General features: G+C 42.2%; 2 protein-coding genes across 2 annotated transcripts; both read right to left on the bottom strand.

Moving 5' to 3' along the window:
* Positions 1–6841: 6841 nt before the first annotated feature.
* COQ7 (coenzyme Q7, hydroxylase) lies at positions 6842–10417 on the bottom strand. Its single transcript, XM_014868851.2, has 6 exons — positions 10319–10417; positions 9967–10157; positions 9435–9549; positions 9189–9328; positions 7602–7670; positions 6842–6974 (listed from the first exon to the last, which is right to left on the bottom strand). The coding sequence occupies exons 1-6, from the start codon at positions 10386–10388 to the stop codon at positions 6897–6899; spliced, it is 663 nt and encodes a 220-aa protein (XP_014724337.2). The 5' UTR covers positions 10389–10417; the 3' UTR covers positions 6842–6896.
* Positions 10418–10599: 182 nt separating this feature from the next.
* TMC7 (transmembrane channel like 7) lies at positions 10600–25463 on the bottom strand. Its single transcript, XM_014868864.2, has 16 exons — positions 25349–25463; positions 24927–25167; positions 22707–22855; positions 22189–22356; positions 21922–22007; positions 21270–21415; positions 20583–20730; positions 18977–19147; positions 17328–17485; positions 16351–16468; positions 15612–15709; positions 15110–15293; positions 14164–14294; positions 13744–13899; positions 12915–12993; positions 10600–11761 (listed from the first exon to the last, which is right to left on the bottom strand). The coding sequence occupies exons 1-16, from the start codon at positions 25398–25400 to the stop codon at positions 11702–11704; spliced, it is 2145 nt and encodes a 714-aa protein (XP_014724350.2). The 5' UTR covers positions 25401–25463; the 3' UTR covers positions 10600–11701.
* Between the last annotated feature and the right edge of the window lie 2282 nt (positions 25464–27745).

The following is a 27745-nucleotide window of genomic DNA, read 5'->3' as shown; positions in this document are numbered from 1 at the left end:
GTTTTTTGAGGATTTTTAGTAAATCAGACAAATGTGTTAAGAGTTCTGCTGATTATTCCTAACTCACTGCAGGTCAGTACAAGATGACACATGGAGGGTGTGTCATAACACATACAGCAAAGGCTGTAGCAGTATCACATGTACTTTGGTAAGGGTAGGGAGATAAAAAGAGGGAAGAATATAACCATGAATTTTCTTGTTAGTTGGAAAGTCATGGAAAACAACACACAGGGCTTTCACCACTGGGTCTGGTGAGTTATTTCTGTTCGAATACAAAGCCTGTGGAGAATGATGAGTCGGTAGGAAAGAAAGAATGAGCTAGCTATCAGGTCACTACAAAGCTGTAGCTTCATGTAAGGATTTTTATCCCGGGAGTTTGCAACATCATATCCAAGCAACGTATCAGATGAGTCCAGGTAGCTGCTTCAGCAGCTGGGAACTGCCAGCAATACATGGTGAAAACCAGGCTGTACTTTTTCTGCCCTATCCATGGAAAAATCCCAAATGGAGCAGCAATCCACAGGAAAGCTTCAAGAATACTCATACCAGCTTACCAGGATAAATCCTCTCGCTGGTCATCAGCCTGAAACATCCAGTGACTGCTGGAATTCATGTCACATCTGCTGGAGGTGACCATATGTTCCAACTTATGCTGAACTAGTGCTCTGTGCTGTGAGTCTCTGCATTTATGACAAATGATAAGCAAACACAGCCAGCTCTAGAGTCTGCATATAAACACATGTATCTGTCATCTTCCTCTGCAAGCCTTGGCTCCCAGAGAAGGCAGAACTGATTCTCATGCATTATCTCTCTAAGCATATGCCCCATGTCTTACAAGATTCTCACATTTTGTGTAAACAATAGCACTTGTGTCACTTAAAATTGAGACATAATAATTTCTCATTAGCAAGTACTGCTGCGATATTTGGGTGGGAGGAATTGAAAAGCAGACAGTTATTAATTAAAAAAAAAAAATCACATTTCAACCATGTCTAAAGTCTTCTTTCAACCACCTTCGAAGTATTCAAGTAAACAGCATTTTTCCTGCCAAAGCCAGAACAATGAGAGCTGACAAGATGAGATGTGGAAGACAGCTCCTCATCTGTGACTAGCAGTTACCTTTCCAGGTCAGGGCTGGAATCAACCCATCAAGGTACACTTGCAGAATAATCTCACCAGCGATTTTAAATCCTGCTGCTGTTCTTTTGCTGGATAAAACCCAACTTAGGAGAAGCAAGGTTAGCACATTTTCACATATCAGGAGTGCTGTATGGTTAGGACAAGAATACAGCCACAAGGGAGATTTAGCTCCTCTCAAACTGTATTTCCAGTGTATTTCTGCTACAGACCTGGTAGGAGCATGGCTATGCCCCACAGGAGGGAGAAAACAATCTATCATCAGCAAGATGAGACACAGCCCTAAATTAGGCATAGGCTACTGCTTAAAAAGGAAGTTCACTTTAATGCAGAGATAGCAACAAAGATCAACAGGACTGAGTCATCTGCCTTGACACTGCATGTCTGTCTGCACCTGTAAGAAAAGGCTTTTCACTCCACTAAATGTTTTATCCATTTACATGCAGTTAGCAACCTCTGACTACACAGGTGCCCTCAAGCCACATGGGATAAATTCTTGACAGCTTGCTAAAACACTGCTGGCAGAGCTTGTCTTTAAAACGAACTGCAAGAAAATTCAAATCCCCCTCACCCACTGCTGTCTCTGCTCTGACCTGGACAGCCCAGGCAGGTGGCTGGCAGTAGCCACAGAGCAAACAGAAAAGCAGTTTTAGTGCCAGAAATAATCTTTTTTATTACAGTCCAGAAAAGGTGTTTTAAATATGAAAACCACCCAGTGTATGTATGACTTGCTTTCATTAATATCTTGGGCTACGTATGTCCACCTGTACCATAAAATCAATCAATCCATCATCCCATTGTGCCTCATCTGGCACAAATAACGCTGAAAAACTAATCACCCACATACAAACGGCTGGGTGGAAAATACCTGCAAGGAAAGAAGACATATGAAGCCTGAAGTCTTAAGCAGACAATGAGACTGTCAAGGTAGTCATTAAATGCATCCCTTCCTTCCCTCTGTGCCACTTCAGGAACCAGGCATTTCAAGGACAGCTAATCTGAATTATCTAATAGTTGTCTAAAACTACTCAAAGGGTATTTACCAAGAGAGTGGAGGCAAACTCTTCTCCATGATGCTACATGACATAACAAGCAGCAGCAGCAGTAACAGTCCTGGAAGGTTCAGGATAGCTATTAGAAAAAAAAGGGCCACTGGTAGGGTACTGCATGACCAGATCAGGCTGCTCATAGAGGCTGTGAAATTTCTGTCAGGTTTTCATCACCTGTCCGGAAAAAATCATGGCTGACCTGTTTCAGTGCTGGCTGCAGTCCTGCTTCTAGCAGGAGGCTGGACAAGATGACCTCCAGAGCTCCTTTCCAAGTAACACTGCATGACTCCTGGGCTCCCATCAGAACATCATTTACTTTCAGCTAAGAACAAGCACAAGTAAAGGCAGTGCCATGGCCAGAGTTTGTGAGGCAAAGACCTTCAGAACCAAAACCCTCCATTTTTTAAAATATCAGCATAGGTGTATTAATCTGCATCCTAACACAACAAAACGCTGCTGCTGCCATAAGCTGAATTTCTGGATGCAGAGGTACCACCCCCTGCTCTGCAAAACTGTAGCATAAGGTGGTACTTCTCAAAAACACCTGAAGTGAGCAGGAGGCTGCATTTATTGAAAACACCTAACAACAACTTGAATTTTCATTCTAACACAGTCAATTGCAAAGCTGCTGTCATTCTCCTAAATCCATTCAGATTTTTCACGTCAGATACAACAAAAACTGAAGTAACAAATAGAAAAATGGTAGCACCTTTAAGCAATCTCCACCCTTATAACACAGATTCCTCCTTTAAATTGGCCAATATTTTTGCCTTAGCCCTTTAAGCCTCCCAAGCTAAAAATTTTGTGCAGAATTCAATGCAAGTGACATGCCACAACTTTGAAGCTAGTGACAAAAAATGACTGCCATTTGAAATTATATCTTCCCTAAAGTCAAGTTACAAGACAGATGCACATAGATTAAATAACTCCTGTAATACTGAGAACAAATAGAGATGTACAGTCCATGTCATCCCCAGCACAGGGACTGTATGGCACATCCTCAGCTGATCACAAGCCTAGCTCTGTGTGTTCAAGTGAGCCACACAGATTTACTCCAGACAAAAATGAAGCCCAACCCAGACAACAATTTAGGTCTCTGCCAAACTGCCCCAGGAGTCTCATTTTACATAATTTCCATCTTAAATCACAGAATCATAGAGTGGCTTGGGTTGGGTTGGAAGAGACCTTAAAATTCACCTCATTCCACTTCCTGCTAGCCCTGTCCATCCTGGCCTTGGACACTCCCAGGGATGGGGCAGCCACAGCTTCTATGGAAACCTGTGCCAGGGCCTCACCACTCTCACAGTGAAGAATTTCTTCTATCCAATCTAAACCTGCCCTCTATCAACATAAAGTCATAAACCCTTGTCCTATCACTGCACGCCCTTGACAAAAGTCCATTCAGCTTGTGTCAGCATCACCTCATTAATCCCAGCCACGGGGCTTTGATTTCTGCCTGGCTGCTGCTGAAACGTGTCCTGGCACAGTCAGAGCTGCACGTCTAAGGCATCACACGTGCCTTCTGCAGTGCCTGCAGACAGTGCAGAGATCCTGCTCCAGAAACAGCCCCCAGTGCTCAGCACAGGGACTGCACCATCTGTCACTCCCCTCCAAGCACCATCATTACCTTTATCAGAGCAGCTTTGGAGAACAGGGGCCAGGTCATCCCCAGCACCGACTGCAGAAGAAGCCAGCAAGAGGTGAAATTCTATTCAAAGAGCAGGTAACAGCCCTATAGCCTTGCACACATACAGATGGGTACCTGCTGCTCCTCCTCACTGCTTCTGCAGGAGAAAATTGGGATCAAGCCCTGTATTATCACAAGAGCTACAAAAGACCTCCTTACTATAAGGGGAAGGATTTCATCCCACTGCATATTATAAAACCTAAATTATGTGTGTATTTTATCATTTACAAGGAAGCCACAAAACTCAAAGGTGCAGTGAATACCCTGTCATCTTCCCCACTCCCTGTTCTGAAAATGCAGCATTTCACAGCCTCTATGATCCAAGCTCCCCTTCCTCTGTCAACACAACCAGAGTTCATTGAGGATCACTATGATAACAGACTTGTATAAGCTATATACTTTGGCCTCTGCCTGCCATTAATCCCTGCTGGGATGGCTGGTATTACTCAGCTCAGTTCTGCCTCAACATAAAAAAGTAACTACAGCCTTGCAGCAGCTGTACAATAGAATTGTACAGCACTAAGCACCTCTTGTTCTTTTGTAACATTTTACCACTTTTTTAGCCTTTCAAAATCTTAAAAAACAAAACAAAAAAAGTCCCTTTTCCATGAGAAAAATGAAAAGCAACTCCATTTTCTATGTAAAACAATAACAAAAAAGTAAACTGCCAGTGAGCAGGAAAATGCAGGAAAAAGCTTTAGAAGTGGCTGAACAGCCCACTCACACTTTAATGGATGGGTAGAAATTTGCTGCTCCATTAGAGAACGAACAAATTCTGCTCAGGAGCATAAAGCAGATTTGATCTCTCAGTTCACATTTCATGCTTGCAGCTGGAGACAGTGTTAGTGTCTGACATTCTTCTCAAATGTGCATGGTGTGTTCAGCTGCTGAGGACAAAGAACTCTCTATGACCACTTCCATTACAGCAGATATGACCAAACACAGGCCTCACATGGCAATTTCTTGGTATTTGATGTTTCCAGTCCTTGGCCAAATGAAATACATTTAACATGAGATTTGTCTCTTAAAAGCTGTTGCCCCAAGTGAGCAGTGTGTCATGGTCTCGAGGGCCACCCACATCTTGGACAATCACATGAGCATGTCTCTCTGTCACAAGCCAATCCTGCCACTGCTGAACACCACTCCAGACATCTTCAGACAACCTCTGCAACCACAGCCTTGGAGAATACAGGGCTTCAGCAGAGTACCAGCTCTCTAGGAACCCCCATAGATGCCTCGTTCAGCTCTCAATCCTGATGTAATGGCTAAAAGACCAGGAACTGTCTGGTTCAGTTTCCAGTTTATGTCACAAGACCACTGTATGTATGGGCATGCAGTGTGCAGCTTTGAGGCAAAATACACCATTCCCTGCCCTCCTTCCCCTGCAAAAAATTGACTTATAAAAGATGCCATCCCATGCTGCCCCTGGTGTGAAAGACTTTACAATGGACTATTCATCAAGCAATCTTTTCTCCTTTTACTCAATTATTAAAGCCTGTGGCTTAGACAACTGCACTGCACAGGCTTCCAGCACCACTTGTTACCCCCCTAACCACTTTAATCATACTTTTGTGCTGATTCCTCTCTCCTCCAAATTACTTGGGAATTTTCCACATGCATATTGAAAACTTTAGAGAAAATAAGGCAAGAAATCTGCTATATGTAAGTTTTGTTCAGAGAATTGGTCAAATTAGGGAAGATATTGCATTCGTGTAATAGGATGGACATTCAGTAAACTTGGGTTTTCATGCACACTGCTCACAACTGTCTGGGGCTGAGGCAGGTCAAATGAGACTCCCTTAGAGTCATCTTCTGATTATACAGTCCCTGAGAATCTGTGATTTAGCTTTGAGTTCCTCCAGTCAAGTTATTCCAGTGGGTGTGCAAACCAGTGACAGACAGAGAACCAAATGCTACTTTGATTGAACAAAGTAAATAACATCAGTAGTTTGAGTCTAACAAGTCTAAACTTGCAACAGTTTGAGAGATATTAATTTTAAACAACATACAAAGTGAAAGTCGTAACAAAATCACACAGAACAGAAATTTCTCTATATTAAGATTTAACCTTCTGCCTAAGCTCTTTCACCAAAAAAAGGTTAAATAATCCTCTTTAAGAAGCCTTTAATGTCAAATTACACACCAACCAGTACCTACAAACACTAACAGAGCTACTAAAAAGGGCAAGCTCAGATGTATCTGGATTAAATGCTGTCTGAAGCAAAGTAAGATTAGCTTGACAGCTCTAACAGAATATTGAATGCAATTCCACAGTGCTCCAAGTTGCTCTCTCCACCTGCTCTACGGCAGGGATCAATTCTTTACATGCTCAGGTAAAAGAAAATGCAAACCAAACAAACCCGAGAAAATACCAAACAACAACAAAAATATCCCCACCACAAAAAAAAAAAAAAAAGAAAAAAAAAGACAAACCATAGTAAGTAAAATTCTACTTAAAGAATTTGGAACTGTGCCTGAAAAAAAGCCCACCCCAAAATACAAAGAAGTCTTTATGTAAAACTAATCTTATAACACCGATTTTTATTCAAGATGGACTGAAAATAAATACTTACTATTACTTCACTCAGTTTGAAAACAGAAAAAATATTCTTCTTTTTCAGTATTAACTATTTTAAAATGAGCTGCTCCAGCTTATTTCAAGTCACATAAATTTGAAGGCAACTGAATATGTTTATCATTTTTATGTGTATGTATCCATACACAGTATTGTATATATAAACCATGTGTATACATATTTTGCTGCCACCTTGTGAACTGTCTCTGAATAGGGAGGTCTAGTTCACACAGACTCAATTCTGCCACCTTTATTCACATTGAGCTCAACTGACTTTTATTACAGATACTTTTAAAATGGGGACTTAATGTGACAAAGGATGCTTAGTGCAAGAAAAAGTGCTTAGTGCAGAAAAATTTAAAAGACTGAATAAAACAGCTGAGTCGTCCACAATTTCCATATGCTTTTATGTCATAATTTATTACCACAATTATTATGGAAAATATAACTAAATTCTTTCTGATAAAAATATTGCAGCTTTGCATCCAAGTTGTATGGCTGTCTTCAAAACAGAATAAGCTGGTGTCTGTAAAAAGAATAAAAGATTAAATACATCTACTGAAGTGCTTTGCTTGAATCAGATTGTGACAAGGAATGGTAAGCACTATTAAAAAAAAATCAAAGTAAAAACACATGCAAGCCAAGAAAACCCCACCTATAGTTGCAGTCTAATATATCCTAGAGAAAACTAAATTAAAATTTATTAACTTTTCAGAATACTTCCATTTCTCCACAAATGTAAGCCAAGAGAAAAAATAGGAGAGAAGTCACACATTCTCCATAGAGTATCCAAGGGAGCACAGAATTTAGTTCAGTATTTCACACTTCCTAATAAGATGATAGCACTTATTAGCCTGACTTCAAAAACATTTAATTTAAACTGAAAATAAAAGAAAATCTAAAAATTTGCAGAGGACACCTCTTAGGAAAAAAATCAAAACACTTTAACGCTTGATATTAATTTCAACAGAGTCAGTTCTGTTCCAGAAAAATGAAAGTTCTAACATGAAGAAGATTCTTACATGTATCTTTGGGAAAGAGTATCAGAGCCTTATTTTCTCCTTCTCAAAGAACCATATCTCTAAGTAAGGAAGGTAAGAGCAGCACATCAACATGCTCACTGACAGCATCAATTGGTCAACATTCTACTCACAGCTTCTGCATCGTGCTCAAGCCCAATGTCGTGGTGCTCCTGCTCCTCATCCCGGAATTGCTTTATTACCTTTAAAAACAGCAGTTACTGAGCCTACTTTACAGAGAAATCAGGGCAGCCAGTACACAAAACTAGATGCTATTGTCCACTGTGTGCACCACAGCAAGCCAGGGTCTCTTAAAAACTTCTCAAAGATATGAACCTCCAGTTCAGCAAGAAGGGAATTATTGACAGCATTCCCCTAACCTGAAGTTCTTCTAGTGGTCTCCAAAGAAGTCTTTAAGTTCAGGTTGCTGTTTAATTAATATATTTCTATCTTTTTCACTGTTTCAAAAAACTCTATAGTCATGGTAACTTCTAACACTGACTAGTTTCTCACCTCCACATTATTCTGACAATTTGAATACAGGAATTAAAGTCTCTGCCTTGCCAATCAGTAAGGGTGTAAACCAACCAGGCTTTTGTCCATTCTAGCCTACTCCAAAGAACAATTGTCTTGTAATTTTTCAGCCAGGACAAGAAGGTTCAGAGGATTTTCTCCTGAGATGCCTGCAGATGACCAGGATTGCTTAATGGAGAGCTCAGCACTCACAGACACTCGGGCATTGTCTCTGCCTAACAGGCTTGCATTGCTTTTGGTGTCCTTGCTAGCTCTCCTCATACTGGCACTGTGAATAAACTCACTGCCTGGATTTTTCTATTTTGTGCCACCTCTATCTATTTGATTACATCACTATCTTCAGGGGTGATATTTCTCTGGTGCATCTCAGCACAACCCTGGTTACTTCAGATACAATTTCTGCAACAATAGGATACATTGGAATAATCAGACTTTGCTACATGTTACATTATGCACAATTGAACACACTGGTAGCCAGCAAGGCTCAAAATGAACCAGTTCCACATGCTGTCTGTAGAAACAGCTCCATCTCCCACAACCACCTTACACAAATGTGTCCCAATTTGATACCTAAAATGCTTGGGAAATTATTTTCTCATAGAGCTGACAAACATCAGCTCCTTGCACACTCTGAGAACATCCAGGACTAGCACATGAACAAGGTGCTGGCTGGCAGCAGTGCCAGGAGGGCAAACCCCACCCTGGGGAGTATCAAACACAGCATGGGCAGAGGGGCTGGAGAAGGGGTCATCTCGAGCTCACCCTGAGCACTGTGTGCAGCTCTGGGCCCTACAGCTTAAGGAGCATGTGAAGGTAGTTGAATGCCTTCAGAGAAGGGCAACACAGCTACTGTGCAATCAATATTTCCTCCTTTTGTTTCCCTCTAGACCCTTCTTTTCAATTAAAATTAATCAAACTTAAAGCATAATTCTTCCACTTCCACTTCCACTGCATTACTGAAAGCATGCTGAAGATAATTCATCATATGTATTAATTTTGGTGCTTGATCAATTTAGTGCTGCTGAAGGATAAACCATCCTTTTATTTCAATAGTTTCTGTTGACTTCAGCATTCTAAGTGACAGAACAAAAAGATTCACTGTAAATTCTAAAAGCATATTATTTTAAAAGACTAAATCACATTGGATAATTCAATCAATATGCTAAAACTAAGTCATAGTTAAATACCTGCAATAGTTCTTTGTACTTTTCTGGATCCTCTTCTATTAGAGTTCGGATCTGGTTGTTGTAGTGCTCTGATATACTCTCCTCCACAGCCACTGTGCAAGCCATTGCACCCTTCCTTCCAAGTAAAGCACTGCCAGCCCCTAGGATTGGGGTACCAGATACATGAATACAATGAAATCTGATGCAAAAGAAATAATTTAACACAATTGAAGACTTCACAAAACAACAGTAATTATACGAACTCACCTAAAACAAAACCTGCTACATTCCAGAAAGGCAGTAGAACAGTAGGTCGAACTCTATATGCAACCATGAGCTCATTGAACTTTTTCAGGTGGTCTTTTTCTTGATTCCACATTTGCTGCAAAAGAGCCAGGTCACAGAGAAGCATAAAACCACAAGAGGTAAACATTTCTAATAAAATTAATAAAAACAAGAACAGGTCAGGCCACATATGATGTGATAGCTGGGGCAATACTGTTACACCACAGAGAAGAAATGGTGCAGAAAGGCAGGTGCAGATCCTTATAAAAAGGACAGACGAGGATAGTTATAAGAAGGTAACATAGAAACATTTGCAAAATAGGACAACACCACAGTAACTGTAGCATTGGTAACTCGCTTACCGAGTACTCCCACCACTGTTTATAAATCCGCACGTTTGAAAGTGCTTAGGAAGAGCTGGACAATAATCCTGCCATGAATGCTACGATGTTCCAGCATCACCCGGCCGCTGTTAGTCAAATTCAAATTAACCAGAACCACGGGGATCGCTCACCTGGATGATGGGCCCCACGCTGGACCTGCCCAGCACGGCCATTTGCCCCGCATAGATGCGGTTCGCCCCGTACTCCCCCGCATGGTCCACGCGGATGATGCGGTCTATGACGGGCTTGTTGAGGCCCTCCTGCGCCAGCCGCGTGCTGCACAGCCTGAGGGAAGCCCCCCCGCCGGGCACAGGCCGCAGACCTGTCAGAGACACAAAGGTGACGCGAGCTCCGCCGCCGCCCGCTCCCCGTCCGGGACGGGCAGGTGCACGCTCCCACCCGCGGAGCCGAACTGCCTGAGGCCGCCCCGGGCGGCGGCGCAGAGGCCTGAGAGGCAGGCAGGGAGCGGAGCCGAGCCCGTACCCGGCCCGCAGCGGAAGGGCCGGCGCTGCAAGAGCGAGCACCGCACAGCCAGAGCCGCGGCCGCCGCCATCGCGCTGGGCTTACGTCATCACCGCGCGCCGCCATTCCGCCATTCCGATTGGCCCCGCGCCGCCGCCGCACTGGACAGCGCGACTGTCAATCAAAGCCCGCGTCCCGGTTGCCATGGGAACGAGGGCGGCCCCTGGCGGGCGCGGCGGGAAGCGCAGCGGGAGCGCTGAGGGCGCGGCCCCCTCAGCCACAGAGCGAGCGGCGGGAGGCGGTGGGGTAAAAAAATACCGTTTATTGGTCATTTCTTTCAAATGAGCACAGAAAACATTCCTAAACATTACATAAAAAGGATAGTGTCTTACATTAGCTAAGAGGGGACTAATGCACATTTCAAACAATAAACGTAGTTTTGTACAGAAAATCCCTAACCACAATCGTTAAATAAAGGACTGCATTAGTGGCCTACAGGGACACACTGTAGGTTCTCTGACACACATGGGCCCAGCGGTTGAGGTAAGAGAGGAGATGTGAAATTAAGGGGTACTGACACACAGTGTTGCCAACCAATAATTTAACTGAAATATTCACATTTTAGAACACATAGAACAGTAGTCAAGATTTTCATACAAGAATAAAACACAAATAATAATGACTTAAAACATTAAAAAAAAAAACAAACAACAAGAAAGGGCCCTCCACAGCAGCAAGGCTGGTGCCCCAGCAGTGCTGTGCCTGCTGGCTTCTTCCTACTCCCAGTGTTTATTCAAAGCTCTTTTTTTATCAGCTTGTTTTCTCTGAACCATTTTGTGACCAGTTATCTGTGTTCAACTGCTCTTGCTGCTTCAGAGCAGCACAGATAGCAAACCCTCACCTCTAAAAGTATTTTAAAAACTGGTTTCAAACCCATTCCATATTTTCTTTTCCTATGCACTATTTCAAAATACTTCCATACATACTTCTTTTTTAAAACCAAAGCAAATGAAAGGCATTGAAAACATGTAAAACCATACCTTTCCCCTCTAATGTGATTCTTATAGCATAATTTGTAAAAACAGTACAAAAGAGTTTCAGTTCTGATCATATTTTACCCAAACTCCCTGAAAAAATAGGGATGTAACAAATCCCAACAACCCTGAAGCTGTATCAGCATTAAAGTATCCTTTTTTGAACAGCTCTAACACAGTATAAATCAGCTGAATTTCCAAGTTTTGGAAACCTTAAGCACCACTAGCTTAATCAAGAAAGGTTCAGACCACTTAGACCATAGTCCCAGGGTGCCAGTCAGCTTCTCAGTTTTTAGAAGCTGCAAATGCTTCTGCAGTTATCTTGTTCTGGGAGTTTCAGGAAGTCAAGTTCTTTTGGCTTGCGTGGTTTTCAAGGGTACCTCTGAGCTTCTGCTATCTTTCTGATAAGGAACATCTTGTCACGACTCTCCTGGAAAGACAGAATAACAAGTATGCTCCACATGAACAGTGTTAATACAAGTAATTTACAACAGTTTCTTTCTTAATTAGAAATAGGTGCACTCACCACACTGTACTCGCACAGCACTCTCTCAACTGCCTGAACAATTTCAAGTTTACAATGGCCTTGATTTCATTTATCTCACCTCATTGTCACACATTAACAGCTCTGCATTGAGCCTAGTAAAAACATCTCACACGCATCAAAATTTAAAACCATGCTTCCAGGAAGTTGAACAGGAGCAAGCAAATGAAAATAAGCATGGAAGAATTTTAAGAATTGGCAACTGATTTGTGAACCCATCAAAAAGCAGGAAGGCTTTTGTTCCTAAATGCCTCACTCCTCAAAAATGTCCCCCAGTAGTATTTTTCTGCACACAGGTTGTTAAATGCCATATCTAAAAGAAACACATATCAAGAAATGGGCTATTTCATAAGAAAGTGAGAAGTCTCATTACTGAGGCTGAGTTCTGACTCCAGCAGTTTGTCAGATCCCAGCTTACGAATGCTGCCAAACCTGGAAGTGGCTTTTGATGGCCACAAAGCAGCATTTCTGCACTGGCACCCTTCTCCAAAGGGCTCATCAGTGGTGAATTGTTCCACTTGCAGTACCTGCTCAAGCAGTTCTGGGCCTACACTCAAGAACAAGACCAGGAAAGATGCAGTAGAAATACAGCCTGGAAGGAAGGGTAGAGAGTTGGGTGCCTGTTTGTGAGAGCAGAGAAGGAAACAGAAGTGGAGGTTGTGCAAGATGGTGAAGGAGACAGGAAACACGGGATTCAGGTTCTTCTTTGGCAGAAAACATGCAGGTAAGTGGATTTAAACAAGGCAACTGATGAAAAACAGGGACACAGCTTCTCGGGGCAGATCTCCTGTATGTGTGTTGCCTGATATAACCAGACCTTCTTGCAGTTGCAGCTGGTACCCAAGAAAATCAACTCCACTGAGAAATACCACAATGCTTTGGTTATTTTTCCTGGGTAATTTGTAAAACATTCTTTGCTGCCTGTAGCAAACACAAAATATTCAGGAGACTATGAAAACCAATATTCCTGTGCATGCCTCATGTCTGTACCCCTAAAGTTCTCTGCATTGTGTCAGTAAAGTGTTGGGTGAGATCTTACCAAAACCAGTTGTTCTCTCAGCTGTTCAACCACTCGTTTGTGGGCTCGAGCCAAGGCAATAACATAGAACATAACAATGCTGTAAACAACAAGCAAAAAGGGAAGACTTGAGATTTCCAATGTACATAATAAGAAGGTTCAGGACAACGTATAAACAAATGGAAGGGCTACAGAAGAAAGGGCTAGGTGGAGTCCAAAATAAGCCACATGTTTTTTCAAGCATAGATGTTTTAGAAAACATCAGGTAATAAGGCTCCAAAATTTGCTAGCAGTTTAGTTAAACTGAAATGCAAAAAAAACTCCATTTAAACTTAAGGAAAAAAAACCCTTTTTATTGGAAGACTGACCAGACATTGGAAGAGTGTTGTGGAGTCTCTGTATCTTTGGAGATATTAAAAATCTAACTGGGTATAGTTCCTGCTCTACTTGACCTTGTTTTGAAAAGGAGAGCTGGGTTAGATTCTCTCTACAGATGACATCCAACCTTAAAAATTATATGATTCTACATTGAATTTCTTCTTACAGAGTGACTGTTTGGAGAGTTTTATTTGTTTTTTCAGACTAGGGTTTGTAGATAGGAATTGTGATCACAAGGCTTACAGTACTAATTTGCAGAGGACTCACAGTTAACATTTTTGAGGACACTGTTGAATATGGGATGTGTAAGAGGAAATAGAACAAAACTGATGAGTGTGAACACATGGGCAAAGGCATAAGGGCTGATGCTTTTGACTGCAAATGGAAAATCTGGTCTAATGGATGCTTGGTATGAGTTCATTAAGCAAAGAAATAAAGCTGTTTAAATGAATCAAATCTCCACAGTACTCACCAAAGGATCACAAAAAAAGGCACTGCAAAGGCTTCTGATGCTATGCCAAAAAAGATCTGCTGCAGACCTGTTGGAAACTGAAGAATTGTATTTGGAATAACTTCCCACGAAGTTCTAAAATTCCTGAACAGCCCACATGCCTTGGAAGAGGGGATACTGTCAAAGAAGCAGAATAGAAAGACGTTACACCAAAACGTAAAGATAAAATAATCCAGCCCAATCCAAGCACCAGTTTAGTGATGCAGTAAGTGTCCTATTTGTCTGTAAAACTAATTCTTGTTTATATGAACTAAGTTATAAGTTTATGTGTTACACCCTATATATTTTATTCCATTAATCATTCTAAAGTTGTGTGTCTGCTTTTACAGAACTGACCTTAGAATAAATGTCAACTTCACAGAACTTAAAATTGTCACTTACTATGCTATGCTGACTCCCAGAGGGACAAAAGCCAAGAGGAGCCCAATCAACAACACCACCAGGAAGAAAAAGTTGGAGCTTGATGCCCTTATAGGCCTCGCTGCAGGTTTGCGTGTGTGTATCAAAACAATCTGAAGAGGGAAGGTGAGTAAAACTGTTACCAGCACATCCATATGGATACACACCCAAATATACTTCCCCCAGCAACTGATCTTCCATTCTCAAACATGCCATCAGCTACCACACAAACACCTCCTTTGATGTGCATGGCCTGAGAAGCACTAAGACAAGATTGCCTCACATTTTGATATAAGTCAATGTCTCCTAATTTGTGTAAGAATTTGATCCAGAGGACCTCACTTGCACAGAGTGTGGACACAGCCATTTGGTGTATGATCCATGGCACTGCCCTTGGCTTTGTTCTGCCACATCTTCCCTGGATACATCCCCTACTGCAAGACCTAAAGTATCTGCAAGAATTGGCTGCACAGAAGGAGCTGTGTGGTCACTGAGCAAAACTTCAGAGAGTGAGAAATCACACAAACATCCAACCCAGCTTGGATTTTCCATTTTGCTCCCAAATTTTTAGCAGTTTTGCAAAATTTTGTCCAATTCTAAGCTGTGTTACTAGTAAATAGATTACTGCAGGGAAGTATTATTAAACTAGCTTTGTTACATAAAATGCTTTTCTTTAAAAAAAAGACAAATAATTTGAGAAGTAGTAATTGTAATGTGACTTTGCTTGATATCAAAGCAAAATTCTATCTTCTGTTAAAAGCACAAAACCAAACTGAGAATGGAATATCATTGGCTCATTCCATCCACTGCATCCACAGGTGGTTTTAGAGTTTTTTGCTGGTTTTAGATCATCTGCATATCTACATTCCTGCATTACAAAAACCACAGAGATGTACTCAGTCCTTTATCAACCACATGCCTTCATTACCTTTTTAACATAGAAAATGATGAAGTATTTTATCGTTGCTATTGCAGGGAGGAGTGGTGAAAAGAAGGTTCCAATCCAGCAAATAGTCTGCCCATAAATGATTTCCAGGACATTGTCAGAAATTTCAAATTCCTTATGTCCAAACCACTGAATGAGCTTGCAAGAGCAATGAGTAACTAACAACCTGAAACCAAGAATATTGTTAGTCCTAAATTGAAGTTGTGGAGTTTTACATGCATTCTAACACATTTGAAACACACCGAACTTAGCATTTAAGCATTAGACAACATAACAGAAAATGTCTGAAGAAAAAAGCTCACAAATATCAAAACATATACAGCCATCTGAATAGCCAATGGGAGCTCGAACCACCAGAAATATATTTATGCTTTATTTTAAAACCGGTAATTTGGTTAGAAATATGGAGAATTTAAAGCAGAAAAAAGAAAATGTGTTTCATATATCATTTGTAAAAATATGTTTAAAAAGCAGAGATACATACTTTCTGGGGAAGTCCACAAACAGGGCCACAGCAAGAATTACAATAAAATCAAATATCATCAGTTTGTACATTTCCTGCCCAACATCAGATTCCCAGCACTATAAAAACAAGTCAAGAAAAACAAGATTAGCAGTCTAAATAAACAAGTGAAAACTCTGTCTATCAGTAAAGCAATAACAGTCTCAGTTAACAGCATGAAATTCAAATGCTATTAACTCAAATTTCTAAAATATTCAAGTGTTTCAAAGTTCCCGTGCCAAGCTTTTCACTTTTTTTTTTTTTTGATTTTGGGGTTTTTCTGTGAAGTGGGGCAGGAGGGTGTGGTTGGGTGTGTTTGGTTTGGGTGACTGGGGTTTTTTGGTTTTTTTTGTTGTTGTATTTAATTTGGTTTTGGTTTTTTTTTTTCTTTTGAGGAAAACCCATTTGCCTTCATGCTGCAAAAGGCAGTAGCACAATGTCTCCAAAACACAGCTACCTCAGACAATCCTCATGGTGGACAGAAAGTCTGTGCTAAGGAATCATCTGCCATTGCATTAATTCTACTCAGAGTTTTACACAAACAAAGGATATATGTGTAACAACTGTGCTGGTTTTCACTGAGCAGTGAGAATCAACACCAGGTATAGCATGAACAGAACCCCAGGGCTGATACTGAACACCTCTAGACAAGCAACTCTCATGGAAAACAAATCTCTGTTCACAAGCTCAGATGATTAAAGACCAAGATAAATCTACTTACAGGATAGAGTTTGTAATTGTATCCACAGGGTTCACACTTGTCACTACCACAGTTGGAGATCTGACTCCACAGTGAGAACAAGAGAACGCCAATATTGGCCAACCGCAAGAAGACACACCTGGAAGAAAGGCAAAACTCCAAACATGCCAAACATGCCAAAAAATAGCCATGTTAACACCTGGCTCACCTTGTACACGAGTCCAAAGAAGCCTTAAAATAGAAAAGGGTCACGCAGACCTTTAACAAGCCAGCCAGCCAGATAATAAACACATTTCTTTCCTTAGCAGTAAGTTAAAATTGCTTTTCAACTTCCCAGCTTTAGGCTACAGTCCCTTGTTTCTTTTCTCAGGACGGTTTCTAGATTAGTCATTTCAGCTGCAGATCTTGATGCTGCAATGGGTTGCAATTCCCTAAGGTACAGTTCTGTGTACAGTATTTCCATTTCATGTAGCTTCAGGCCTTCTGAGGCACTTGGCCAAATCAGAAATACAACGCATGGACTTGCAAAGTTCAGGTGTTTCAATCCAGATCTTACTGCCTTAAGCTGCCAAACACCAGCTCTTACACTGAAGGATCTTTTACCTCAAAACTTTTAACTTCTGCCTTGAGCAAAGCTGTGCTTCAGTCACTGCTGTACACACAGTGTTGCTCATTCAGGGAACTGCTGCATGCAAAGCAGTGAATCCACAGCTCAGCAGCCACAAGTTCTCTACTGACTTTTCAAGTTGAAGATATCCAGACCACACAGCTAAATAGGACCAAGAGAAAAACTTGGACACTGAGATGATTGCACTGCACTGTCATCAAAACAGATTGTTCCCAGATTTAAAGTTTCCAACTAAACATTGGCCAAACAATGCCTCCTTGGTTTCCAGTGCCAACCTCTCTGCTTCTTGATGTTTCAATGTTTACAATACATATAGCCTACCAGGAACAAGTTGTTGAAACATCCAAGGCAGCAATGAAAACATATTTACCTCAAGAGTGTCAGCTTGATTTCAAAGGCTGGTGTATACTCTTCAAATCTAATCAGAAATGAGAAGCTCAGAGGACCAATGAAGTTGGCCAGTGTGATCACTATGGAAGGCAAATACTGCACTAAGAGATTCGCTGGGGAGTCAGCATTGTCAGCGTTCTGCAGAAGAAGAGATGAGAGAAACATAATGCCCAGAGCAGCACACCTTCCTGAGTGTGCTGTCTCCAGCTACACACCAACCTGCCTTGTCCAGCACCTTCTACTCTGTCTACATCGTCCACTGACATTTGCACCAGGCAACAGGAATCAACACCAGGTATAACATGAATGGCAAACCCAGGGCTGATTCTGAATACCTCTAGACAAGCAAGTTTCACAGAAAACAAATCTTTATTCTTTATACAAGCCTGATCATTGCTCTCTCTGCAGTTTGCTGCTACACACCCTTGTTTTCTCCAGCTCTCTTTACCAGGAACTCCCTCCCCTTCCAGGTGAGAACAATTCTGTGCTTCCTCAAAGCTTCTGTTTACAGAGGTTCAGCTCACCAAGGTTTTTGTCTGACTGTTGCTAACCAGCACTAAGGCTATCAGGTTCTACAACTATTCCAAGTGCAGACACTTTTCAATTTATTCTTACTGATGCCAAGCAGCTCCCCTGACTTTCCTACCATCCTGACAAGCTCCTCTAACTGCTCATTAAGACAAGGACAAGATATCAACCCTTCTACTTAAAGCCCACAGCAAGTGAAGTTGCTCTTGAAGTTATTCAGTGTTGTGTAGTCCTCTTCTCTGCCCTCAAATAATACCTTTGACACAAACTCATTTAGCCCCCATGTCCTGCTTCTGTCTGTGCAATCCTGGCAGTTTACAGAAGTTCAGAGTTAGGTCCACCATGAGCACAACTTCCCTTGTGAACAGCTAAGTCCATCACACCAGCAACTTATACAGTGGAGAGAAAAATTGTGGTCCCTGTTTCTACCAGACAAATCAAACCCTGGGGTCCTACAGAGAAGTCAATTGCTTTTGTAAAGGTGTCACAACCAGAAGCTTGTCTGCTTTGTTCTGCTTCTGAACCACTCTTTCCATCTGCTTGTCCTGCTGGTGGTGGAACTCGCCCAATCTGATTCTTTCTGCTTGTGACGCAAGAACCTTTGCTTCTGAAAACTGCCCTGTGTTCAAAGCCTTCCTGTTTCCCCATACAGAGGTAAATCAAGCCACAAAACAGATCACAATCTTCACTCTGCCTTCCCCTGAAGTGCATTTTTGCAGTTGACAATGAACCAGATCATGTGAAACTGATCATGATGAAGTTTGATTTAAGCAGCTCAGTTCTCCCAGCCAGTTCACTGCCCAGACCCAGCAGATCACAGTGAGCTGAGCATAGTTATAAGGGAAGGGTAGTGAGGGCTGCTCTTCTTGTCAGCTCCAAGGCAATCAACACTGAAGCCTCTGCAGCAACGGGAGACATTACTGGGGAGGCTTTTTTGGCCTGCTCTCATCTACTAAAAAAAATTGTACGTCTGTAGAAAGCATTTTCAGATGCCTGCATGAAAGGTGCTATATTAAGATACTTGACTCTTTCACAATAGTTCCTCTTGCTGTAATCACCAGCTTTCACCAAATCTGTCCTAGTGTCATTTCTTATACTCACATTGGAGTTTTCTTGAGAGAAGACAGTTACTCCATAAATAGAGTAAAAGCATCCTGATAAAATTGCAATGACAATTATATTTATAAATACTCTCAGAGAGTAGATGCATATCTTTTCTTTCATTGTCCTCTCAGCTATTTTTTGCTTCAGTTTTTCCTCCTGCAAGTCTGTCTACAAAGAAAAGAAAAAAAGAGATGTAGTTTTTTTGGTGCAGCATACAACACTTAACACCATGTCTTCTACCCCTGAGAAGTGCAAATGTGTAGCCTTTTCTAGGAGAGTCACACCAGCTCCTGCCCAAGCACACAGAGCTGAGTGTCTTTTATTTGACAAAAGAGGCCCATGCAGGAATGGAAGCCCTTGGGTGCTCAGCCTCCTCAAGCTGAGGGTTCGGTAGCCAAAGACAAGTGTCCTGCAATCCTCTTGTCTCTACTGTACCAATACCACATTTCCTTGAGGATAGACAGTTTGCCTGTTTGTTGAGAGACTGATATCAGCTTGATACTAAACTCTGAAATGGGTAAACCAGTCACTCATCTCATTATTTCTGCAGGTAACCACTATGGCTCAAAATTCCTTCTACTCTGTGAAGGAAAATTGGGGGATGGCACTGAAAGACGGAAATACAGTCTTGAGCAGCTTGTCATGTAAACTTGGTGTATTTCATCATGACTGATATGAAAATACAGTATCTCCTGTGAAGACAATTTAACCTGGGCAAACCCACATAACACCCATATGAGTGTATTTTCTGATGGCTTATGTCCATCAAACAGTAATATTCTAGTTCTAAATTCTAAACTAGTTCTTCTAAGATGTGTGTTCTGGAGGCAAAAGTGTAGCAAGTGAAGGAGATTCTGATTCTATGGTGAAAAAAGATGAATTTCACTAGTGCAGAAAGCAACTCACTGTAATTTATGAAATCTGTAATTACCACTTTGTGGTTTGAAGTGGAAGCATCTCCTCAAAGGTAATTTTTTCACAGAAATCTCTGTTTTCAGAGAGCAAAAAGAAGGTTCTTGTTTTACCAAAAGAGCCTTTCAGACTCTTTTCAGAGCTTTATGATTCGGGAAATCTATAGCTGCATCAGCATTTTGTATGTGCATGTGTGCCAAAGACGCCTAGTGAAAATCTTTCTGTATCTTCTTACTGCAACAATAATCTCAAACAGTACAAAGAGCACCATCTGGATTTTATTTCCCCCCAAACTACTGCTTACTGCACTGCATGTTTAAACCCCAGGACACTCAAACTAATCCCTGCAGGGTTTTGCCTACAGCTGGGACAGCTTTTCCTGTTGGACTATGCAGAACTAACACAGGAAGCAGGACTGGAGTGTGAGGAAGAGGCAGATAAGACAAGCTAACAGGCTGGCGTGGGTCCCCAGTGCATGGGGGAAGGGCCAACAACATCCGTGCCAATTCTTCTCACGTTGCACCACTACTCCAGCTACCTAGAAAGCATGCAAGAGGATGTGGGCTGCACCCCCAAAACGAGGTACTTCAATCCTTCTAAACTTTATTTCCTTATCTGCAAAATTACACACATCTCTCTTTTTTTAGCCATCTAAGCTGTATGAAATCACAAAAAGACAGAAGTTACTCACCTGGAGCTCGTATTGCAAGCTGCGATATTTCAGCCGGGCTGCATTTGGATCTGTGATGCAGAAGTCCCAGCCTGCAAAGACTTTGTTACAGTAACTCTGAAACGGGTCTGCATCATGCACTAAATTGTGCTTAAAGCCTTCCACAGACCTAGAGAAAAATTAAGGAGAAGATGTATTTTATACACAGGAAAAACACACACAAGAAATCTGACTGATCAAAGACTAAATGACCCTCTCTATGAGCAAACTGTCACCTTTGCTTAGTACCAGCCAGTGTCTAGGACACTTTCGGTGTGAGATTCTGCAGCAGCTGACCCTGACTGATACAGGTTATTCCCACCTGCACTTCAACACAGTCACACTTTCTCACGTCACCCAGACACAGCAAAGGAAGCTGAGATGGCACAAATAAAACTCAACCAAAAAAACCTAAAGAAAATCTTCCAACAAATTCAGTACAGTTGAGGGGCTTTTACTTATAGACATGCACACATATGAAAAACTGATACTTCAAATTGTTTTCTTTTTCCCAAGCATACCAAAGGCTACTGTGGCACTGCATCCTTAAGCAAAAGACTCCCCATTTCCACATGGACAGCTCTAGAACACAGTATGTCCCCTTCAAGCAGGAATACAATGTAAACTGTGCAACAAGTACCAGTAAATAAACAACACCACCATCTTTACCTCTTTATTATCCAGAGGAAACTTAAGGCAAGATAGGCAAATGTAGCCAGCAGGTATGCAAGTGGCAAGTTGTACGTCATCATACTGATCCATACAGCATCTATTGAGTAATAGCCATAAAACAAACTTGTCACTTCAAGGAATCCCTGTGAAAATGAAGTTGAAATAGAATTTGTAACAGCAGCAACAACTGTCTCATTAAATTCAACCTGGCATTAAGCAATTGTTTTGTAAATTTAAAATTAGGGCCCCCAGCAAGCTTCAAGTCTAAATACTGCCGTTGCCTCCACCAAATTGTAATGCAGGCACTGTGTGCTTAAAATCCCTCCCCTCTCCAGTCAAAGAGCTGTAGGACACAGACACTGGGACCCTACACAGACAGCACAATAGGCAGTGTGCTCCAGAATAATAAGGGACAGCAGCTGGGGAGGAGAGTCACAGGCTGCAGCACGTGACCAGCCAGGCCTTGTGGTCAGTAAAAGTCAGTTTGGAAACTGCCCTTCTCAGAGATAACAGACCCCAGTGATGCATATGCCTTCCTATTTTTCAAAATTATCAAAGCTTCATTTCATAAGTAATTTTTTTTTTTACATTTTAAATGCTATTTGAGACACTTAATTAAAAAAAAACAACCAAACAACTAATTACTTACAGTGCCACTGAGGAAATCTTTGAGGTAAGTATAGAAGTAAACAAGTCCCTTATTACCACTAGGTTCATAAATTGTGCAGATACTCTCTGTCAAAAGAAAGGTATGAAAAGTCACTCAAATGGTAATGCCCACTAAACTGCAAGATCACGTTAATTCAAACATGTCACACTCTTATAAAAAGGCTTTCCTTTTTTTTTCTGGGAGGTGGAAAAGAAGCTGATGGGAGGGGGGAATCTTACAATAGCTGTACATAGAGACAATGTTTACCTATGTTCTTTGGAGAAAAGTAAGCAACGGTACTGTTGAATATTCCATATTTAGAAATTATGGTGGGAAGAGTAACAAAACTGAACATCAGGATAAAAATTATAAAGTTCAGCAGGACCAGAAAGCGCAGGAAGGAGAAGTAGGACTGGATGCCAGTACCAAATTTCCCTGGGAATAAAAGAAACATGTGCCAATAATTAAGATTATGAAACCATTGAAAATACAGAGAGAGCAAATTAATAAAATCAGTTTCACTGGACTGAAGAAACATTGTTAAAGCTAGTTTTAAGTACTATGGAGTTTTAGCAATATAACTGAAATGCAGGGTGGACATATTAATGATTTTTTCCAACATATTTCCTTCTACCATATCATGGATTTTACATTCAGCAATAATAAGGGAAGAAAGTAACTTCTTAAACACATGTAGTTATATCTGAAACTATGCTCACACAGGTAAAACTGCCAATAACAGAAGTAACTTTCCAGAGGAGAAATGGACATCAGACAAGAAATACCTTCTATGTTGTGAATATCATGTCGCCAAAGCACCAGGTAAGATGACAAGCCTTTGATTTCACTGAGTGCTTTTTTCAATGATTTACTGCTAGTTCTTCTCCACTTCTTCCATCTAGATAAATGTTCTGTATCAGCCTGCTGAGAGTTCCTAAGAATCCAGAAATAGTTACTGAGCACAAGAAATAATTTTTCACTCCATGTAACAGGGCTTAACAGGATGGAGCCTGCCTGCAGCCTTCAAGGGATAGCCAAAGTAACACACACAAAAACTCTCCCCATCTGATCCCGCTGGTAATGGCAACATCAACTTAATTCAAATAGGGCAAGCCCTCTCATGAAAAACACTCACCACTCTTGGAGAAAAAAAAACCCCAACAATTGACAACAATAGCTTTTTGAAAAATTTGCTGGAAAGTGCCAATTCAATGAATTTGAGAAAATATTTTTTGCCAACACCTCTGGGGATGCACTATTCTAATAACTAGCTGCAAACAAACTATGAGAATGAGCCACTGTCTGTAACTTTTAACCACTCACTTATGGATTTTCATACTATATGAATACATTTGCATTTTAACAATTGATGCCTGGTCAGCAACAGCATCAAGGAGAACTCTGAATGGCTCAGAGTTTTCATTTTATTGTTTCTTTTACGAAACCTCAAAACCAGACAAAACTTTACAGAAACATAGCTTGAAAATGGACTTGTATGCAGCAAATTCTGTTCCAGCCTCTGATGCCACTGAAGAAAGGCAGAAGTTAAATAAGTACCCATGAGGACACGGTGCTGGGGTACCAAGGTTTCAGTTTGAAAAGACTTGTACTCAACCCTTCTCATGTGCCCAAGTGATGCACTGCCATGTGTGCTCTGTGTTGCCTGTTTCCTCATCCTTCCAGCATTTTGGCAGGAAGTCAAATGAAACCTATACAAACAATCAAACAGGCAGCAGATGACCTCAGCTTTAAGAGCAAATACAGCTCCTCTCAAGAGATTTCATTCTGTGGAAACTACAGGCTGCAGTTTGCAGTGTTTCAAATTCTGCAGAACTATCTGGCCCGTGTTCAGTTTGCATTTTAAATAGAAGCGTGGGCTGCATATTCATCTGAGTTACAGAAGTTGAGTGTTCAGCTCTCAGCTTATGCCGAGCACTTTGTGCAGGCAGCTCTGCGCAAATGCAGATCACTGATCTGTAGAAGCTCCAAGAAGCCCCACCAGAATCTCTCAGTGCTAACATGTGTAAACAAGCCTGGGACACTGCAACTCCATTCCTCCCTCCAGTTCCTTTTTCTTGAAGAACTGAACTTTAGATACCCAACTTCAAGCAAAAATTCAAGCTATTGAGCACTTTCCTGCTACTGTTTCTTGTGTACAGGCTATAGAGTTAAACTCCAGGCTCAGGCTGTTTGCCATTGCTCTTACAATAGAGTAGCTCTTGTTCTATCTGGAGTACCAGACATTAATTGTACTTCCAGTTCTCTCCTGGTTCATAACTAGAACTGCAATGTACCTGATTTAAAGGTGCAGCTGCTTTCTGACAGTACAAAACCACATCCTGTGTCCTCTGTCCTCAAAGCAGCTTTCAGCCCAGCAGAGTGAGACATGAAATAACAAGCACTAAAATTCAGGCAGGGCAAGGCAAGGTCTTTGCAATCCCTCCCTCCGGGGGTTTACCACCGGGGGGCAGAAACAGCGCACAGGAAAGAGTCATTTAAAAAGGAATGGGGCGGGGGGAGAAGATAAAAAGAAGCAAAGGTCCTGGGAAGCTTCCTATCAACTGTACAGAGCCACAGCAGAGAGAGCACACGGCATTGTGTAGGAACAGCTAAGCAGACTCAAGAGCAGCAGTACTTGCATAGCAGCGAGCGGGGAAGAGGGGAGTGTTCATGCAGATAACCCACAGTGACCCTTGAAAGCACAAAACCCCGAGAAAAAAAAAGTAACAAAAAACCAAAACGGAAAACAGTGAGAAATGCGGGTTTTTACTACAGGTAATTCCCAGTTTTGACTTATTTCTTCCAATTCAACCTACTTCTACCCCAGCCAGCAACTCCCTCGTGCTAACAAAGAGCACTCGGGCACCTTCTTGTCAGAATCACATACCACAGGGTGAAACACATAGAGCCAAACTCAGTTCTGCTTCAGCTTTCCAGCGCACCTGAGTTGTGTTTAGGAAACAGTCATTTTAAAAAAAACAAACCAAGAAAGAAAGAAGATTAACCTTATTATTCTCTTCTCCGCCATGCATTTGGGGTGCTCTCTGGCAGGGCGATGAGTCCGTTCGTCTCTCTCCTGCAGCAGCACCCGGGCCGTGGTCCCGCGGCTGCCGGCGGTGCCCAGCTGGGCCGGCCGGCGCTCCTGGGTGCCCCCACGGCGCCTCCGCGCCGACTGATAGCTGGGCAGCTGCTGCAGGAAATCCACAGGTGCGGCGCCGTACGGCTCCTCGGCGAGGACAGAGAGCCCTGCGAGGGAGACACAGGGGCTGCGGGTCGGGGGTCGCCGCACCAGGGCAGCCGGGACCCCGCAGCGCTGCGAGGGGCGAGGCGGGGGCAGCGCCGCTCCCTCCGCTCCCGTCCCGTCCCTCCATCCCCCCGCCACCTGCGGGGCCCGCCGCCGGTGCTGCCGCCCGTCCCGCGGCCTCACCGCCTCTGTCCAGCTGCCAGTCCGGCCCCGCGGCGGCCCCCAGCCCGCTCATGTCTGCGGGGAAGCCGCAGCCCCGCGCCGCTGCTGCCGTTTCCGGGCGCGGCGGGCCCGTGGGGCGGCGGCTGCAGGGAGCGGGGCTGGCGGGCGGGGTGAGGCTGCCCCGGGGCCGCCTCTCCCCGGCCCACGCCCGCCGGGGGCGCCCCCAGCCAACAGGATGGCACTTTGGGACATCAGTCTTTCTGTTCCTCTTACCCCAGACTTGTTTTCAACTTTCCGTGAAGGTACACGGCCGGGGTAAAGGCTCCTGCCACCAGCCTGCCCTCTCCACTAGAAGGGGCTCATGCGCCCCAGGTGAGGGGCTGGGGGTGTTCTGGGCATCTCTCACCAACGTGTGGCTTGGAAATAAGTTTTGTTTCAATGCCTCCCGTCAGTATTAACTGCCCGTCCTGGTGTTGGGTGCTGTAAAAACTCCGATACTTGGTCAACTCTCATTAGGTCACAAGCCCGAACTCCCAGCTTGTTCTGTGACTGGATCCAGTAACGCAGGCTGCAGTGGAAACAACACAGCTTTACTCTTGCATGTGAAAACTCGGTGTGAACTGGAGCGAGTAAAGTCAGTAGATGCTGAATCATTTTTCCCATCTGAGAGCGAGGGTGGGTTTTGTGTGAACTCGTAGTAAATGTCTCAGAGAGACTTATTTCTTGTAACATTTCTTGCCTTTTGTGTGAAAATAACAGCATGTGTGACAAATAAGGAAATGAAACCTTCAGAAGTCTCAAAAGCCTTGTGGTGGGGAAAAAAAAATTTCTAGCCTTTCTTTATTCTACTGATGTTTAAAAGACAACCAGATTTCTTAAACATTCTTCAGGCACTTTCTGCAGTAGTTTTTAAAATGAGTCAATATTAGGCTTCAGAATGCTGAATCAGACACAAATGAGCATGTACTTTGTGTTAGCTGTGTGTCATCAGCTCAGGTATTTTATTTTCACATTGTTTTGCTAGCAATAAGAGTCTATGTGGGTAATCCGCTTTCATAATAAAACCATAAAATGTTGTTGATAAAAAGAAAAGTTCTCAAAGTAATTTAGATGTACACATTTGTAATCTGTGTTACCAGCAGAGGTGAAAGGTATATCTTAAGGGGAATTGTTGTGAAATACAGGGACATGGAATTAAAGCACAGCAACTTCCTTATTGCACTGAATGACTCAAAAAAGCAAATGAAGAAACACACTCGCCTTTGTGCTGGCAGATTTGTCTTTGACAGTTGGACTAGATGATCTCAAAGGTTTCTTCCAGCCTTGATGGTTCTATGATTCCATAACTAATATGGATTTTTAGCTATTTTTGATGAGAACAAGCTGTAACTTACCTTCATCCTTCTATAAGTCACTCTGGAGGCCTATTAGCTTTTTTCCTTTCTCCTTTTCACAGATCTCCAGGATAATTTTTGCCAGGTGGGATATTTTGTATAGCAAAGGCTAATGCTGTGAGGGTGTCAGTAACAGAGCTGGACACCTCAGTGATACACATTTGCACAGGTGATTGTGGTTCCTTGGTTGAGTGCCACATTTCATGGGATTCACTTAAACAGCTCCCAGCTAATCATTCTGACAAACTCAGGGGATGGAAAATAAAACCCCTCAGCAGCATTCTTGAAAAATAATTTTGTATTGTTGAGCATTCGTGCTGAGTGTGTGATTCATGTGATGGATAAGAATGTGCATTTGTACCCACTGTTACAGGTGCCTTGAAGCCACCCAAGCATGAGGTGTCTTTGTGTGGCCCTAAATAGGAATATTTATGGGGTAAAGCTGCCCTGGGATGTCATCTGGGGTGGCAGTTTCACTTTTTATTTGTGTTTCTTTTTTTACCACAAAGAATACAAAGAGGAAAGGTGAATAATACACTTAAGGTTAATTAGACTTCTTCTGAAACTCTGTGTTCTAGAGAAGTATTGTGTTAATGATCCCATGAGAACAAATTTAAATAAAGATTGGAGGAATTGAAACAAGCTTGACTTCCCCAGGAATTTTGTGAGAACATTGTCTAATTTTTTTTTTTTCAGTTGAGAAAGCTTTTATGATACTTGGAAATGTTTCAATGAATTGTATGGATCACAGCAATCCCAGATGGAAAAACAGGAAGACAGATATACTGAGGAGGAGAGAATGGATGATGCTCCCAGAGCACAACAGTCACATGCAGGGAATGCAGTAAGTTCCATTTGTATGATATTTGTCCAGTGTTTTTTATTCACAAAAGCAGCAGCTCTCAGTCTGTGCTGAGCATGGAAGCTGGTGCCATATTCTGTCTCCCAAGGATGCTGGAGATCAGTCTGTCACATTTAGTAACACCATCCATTTCCAGGACAATTTTTCTTTTCTTCCTAATGC

The sequence above is a fragment of the Sturnus vulgaris genome, chromosome 16 (assembly GCF_052056855.1).
Source record: "Sturnus vulgaris isolate bStuVul1 chromosome 16, bStuVul1.hap1, whole genome shotgun sequence".
Lineage (NCBI taxonomy): Eukaryota > Metazoa > Chordata > Aves > Passeriformes > Sturnidae > Sturnus > Sturnus vulgaris.
Note: the sequence above shows the minus strand (reverse complement) of the source record. Positions and strands in the feature narration are given on the sequence as shown.

Coding starts and splice junctions, on each gene's coding strand:
- COQ7 (XM_014868851.2), bottom strand. CDS start 10,388: ATGGCGGCGGCCGCGGCTCTGGCTGTGCGGTGCTCGCTCTTGCAGCGC. Junction 9,329..9,434: donor TGTAGCAGGTTTTGTTTTAG/GTGAGTTCGTAT, acceptor CCCCAATCCTAG/GGGCTGGCAGTGCTTTACTT. Junction 6,975..7,601: donor TTGAGCACGATGCAGAAGCT/GTGAGTAGAATG, acceptor TTCTTTTTACAG/ACACCAGCTTATTCTGTTTT.
- TMC7 (XM_014868864.2), bottom strand. CDS start 25,400: ATGAGCGGGCTGGGGGCCGCCGCGGGGCCGGACTGGCAGCTGGACAGA. Junction 15,294..15,611: donor TTTGTGGACTTCCCCAGAAA/GTATGTATCTCT, acceptor TCTTGGTTTCAG/GTTGTTAGTTACTCATTGCT. Junction 11,762..12,914: donor TGAGAGAACAACTGGTTTTG/GTAAGATCTCAC, acceptor CTGTCTTTCCAG/GAGAGTCGTGACAAGATGTT.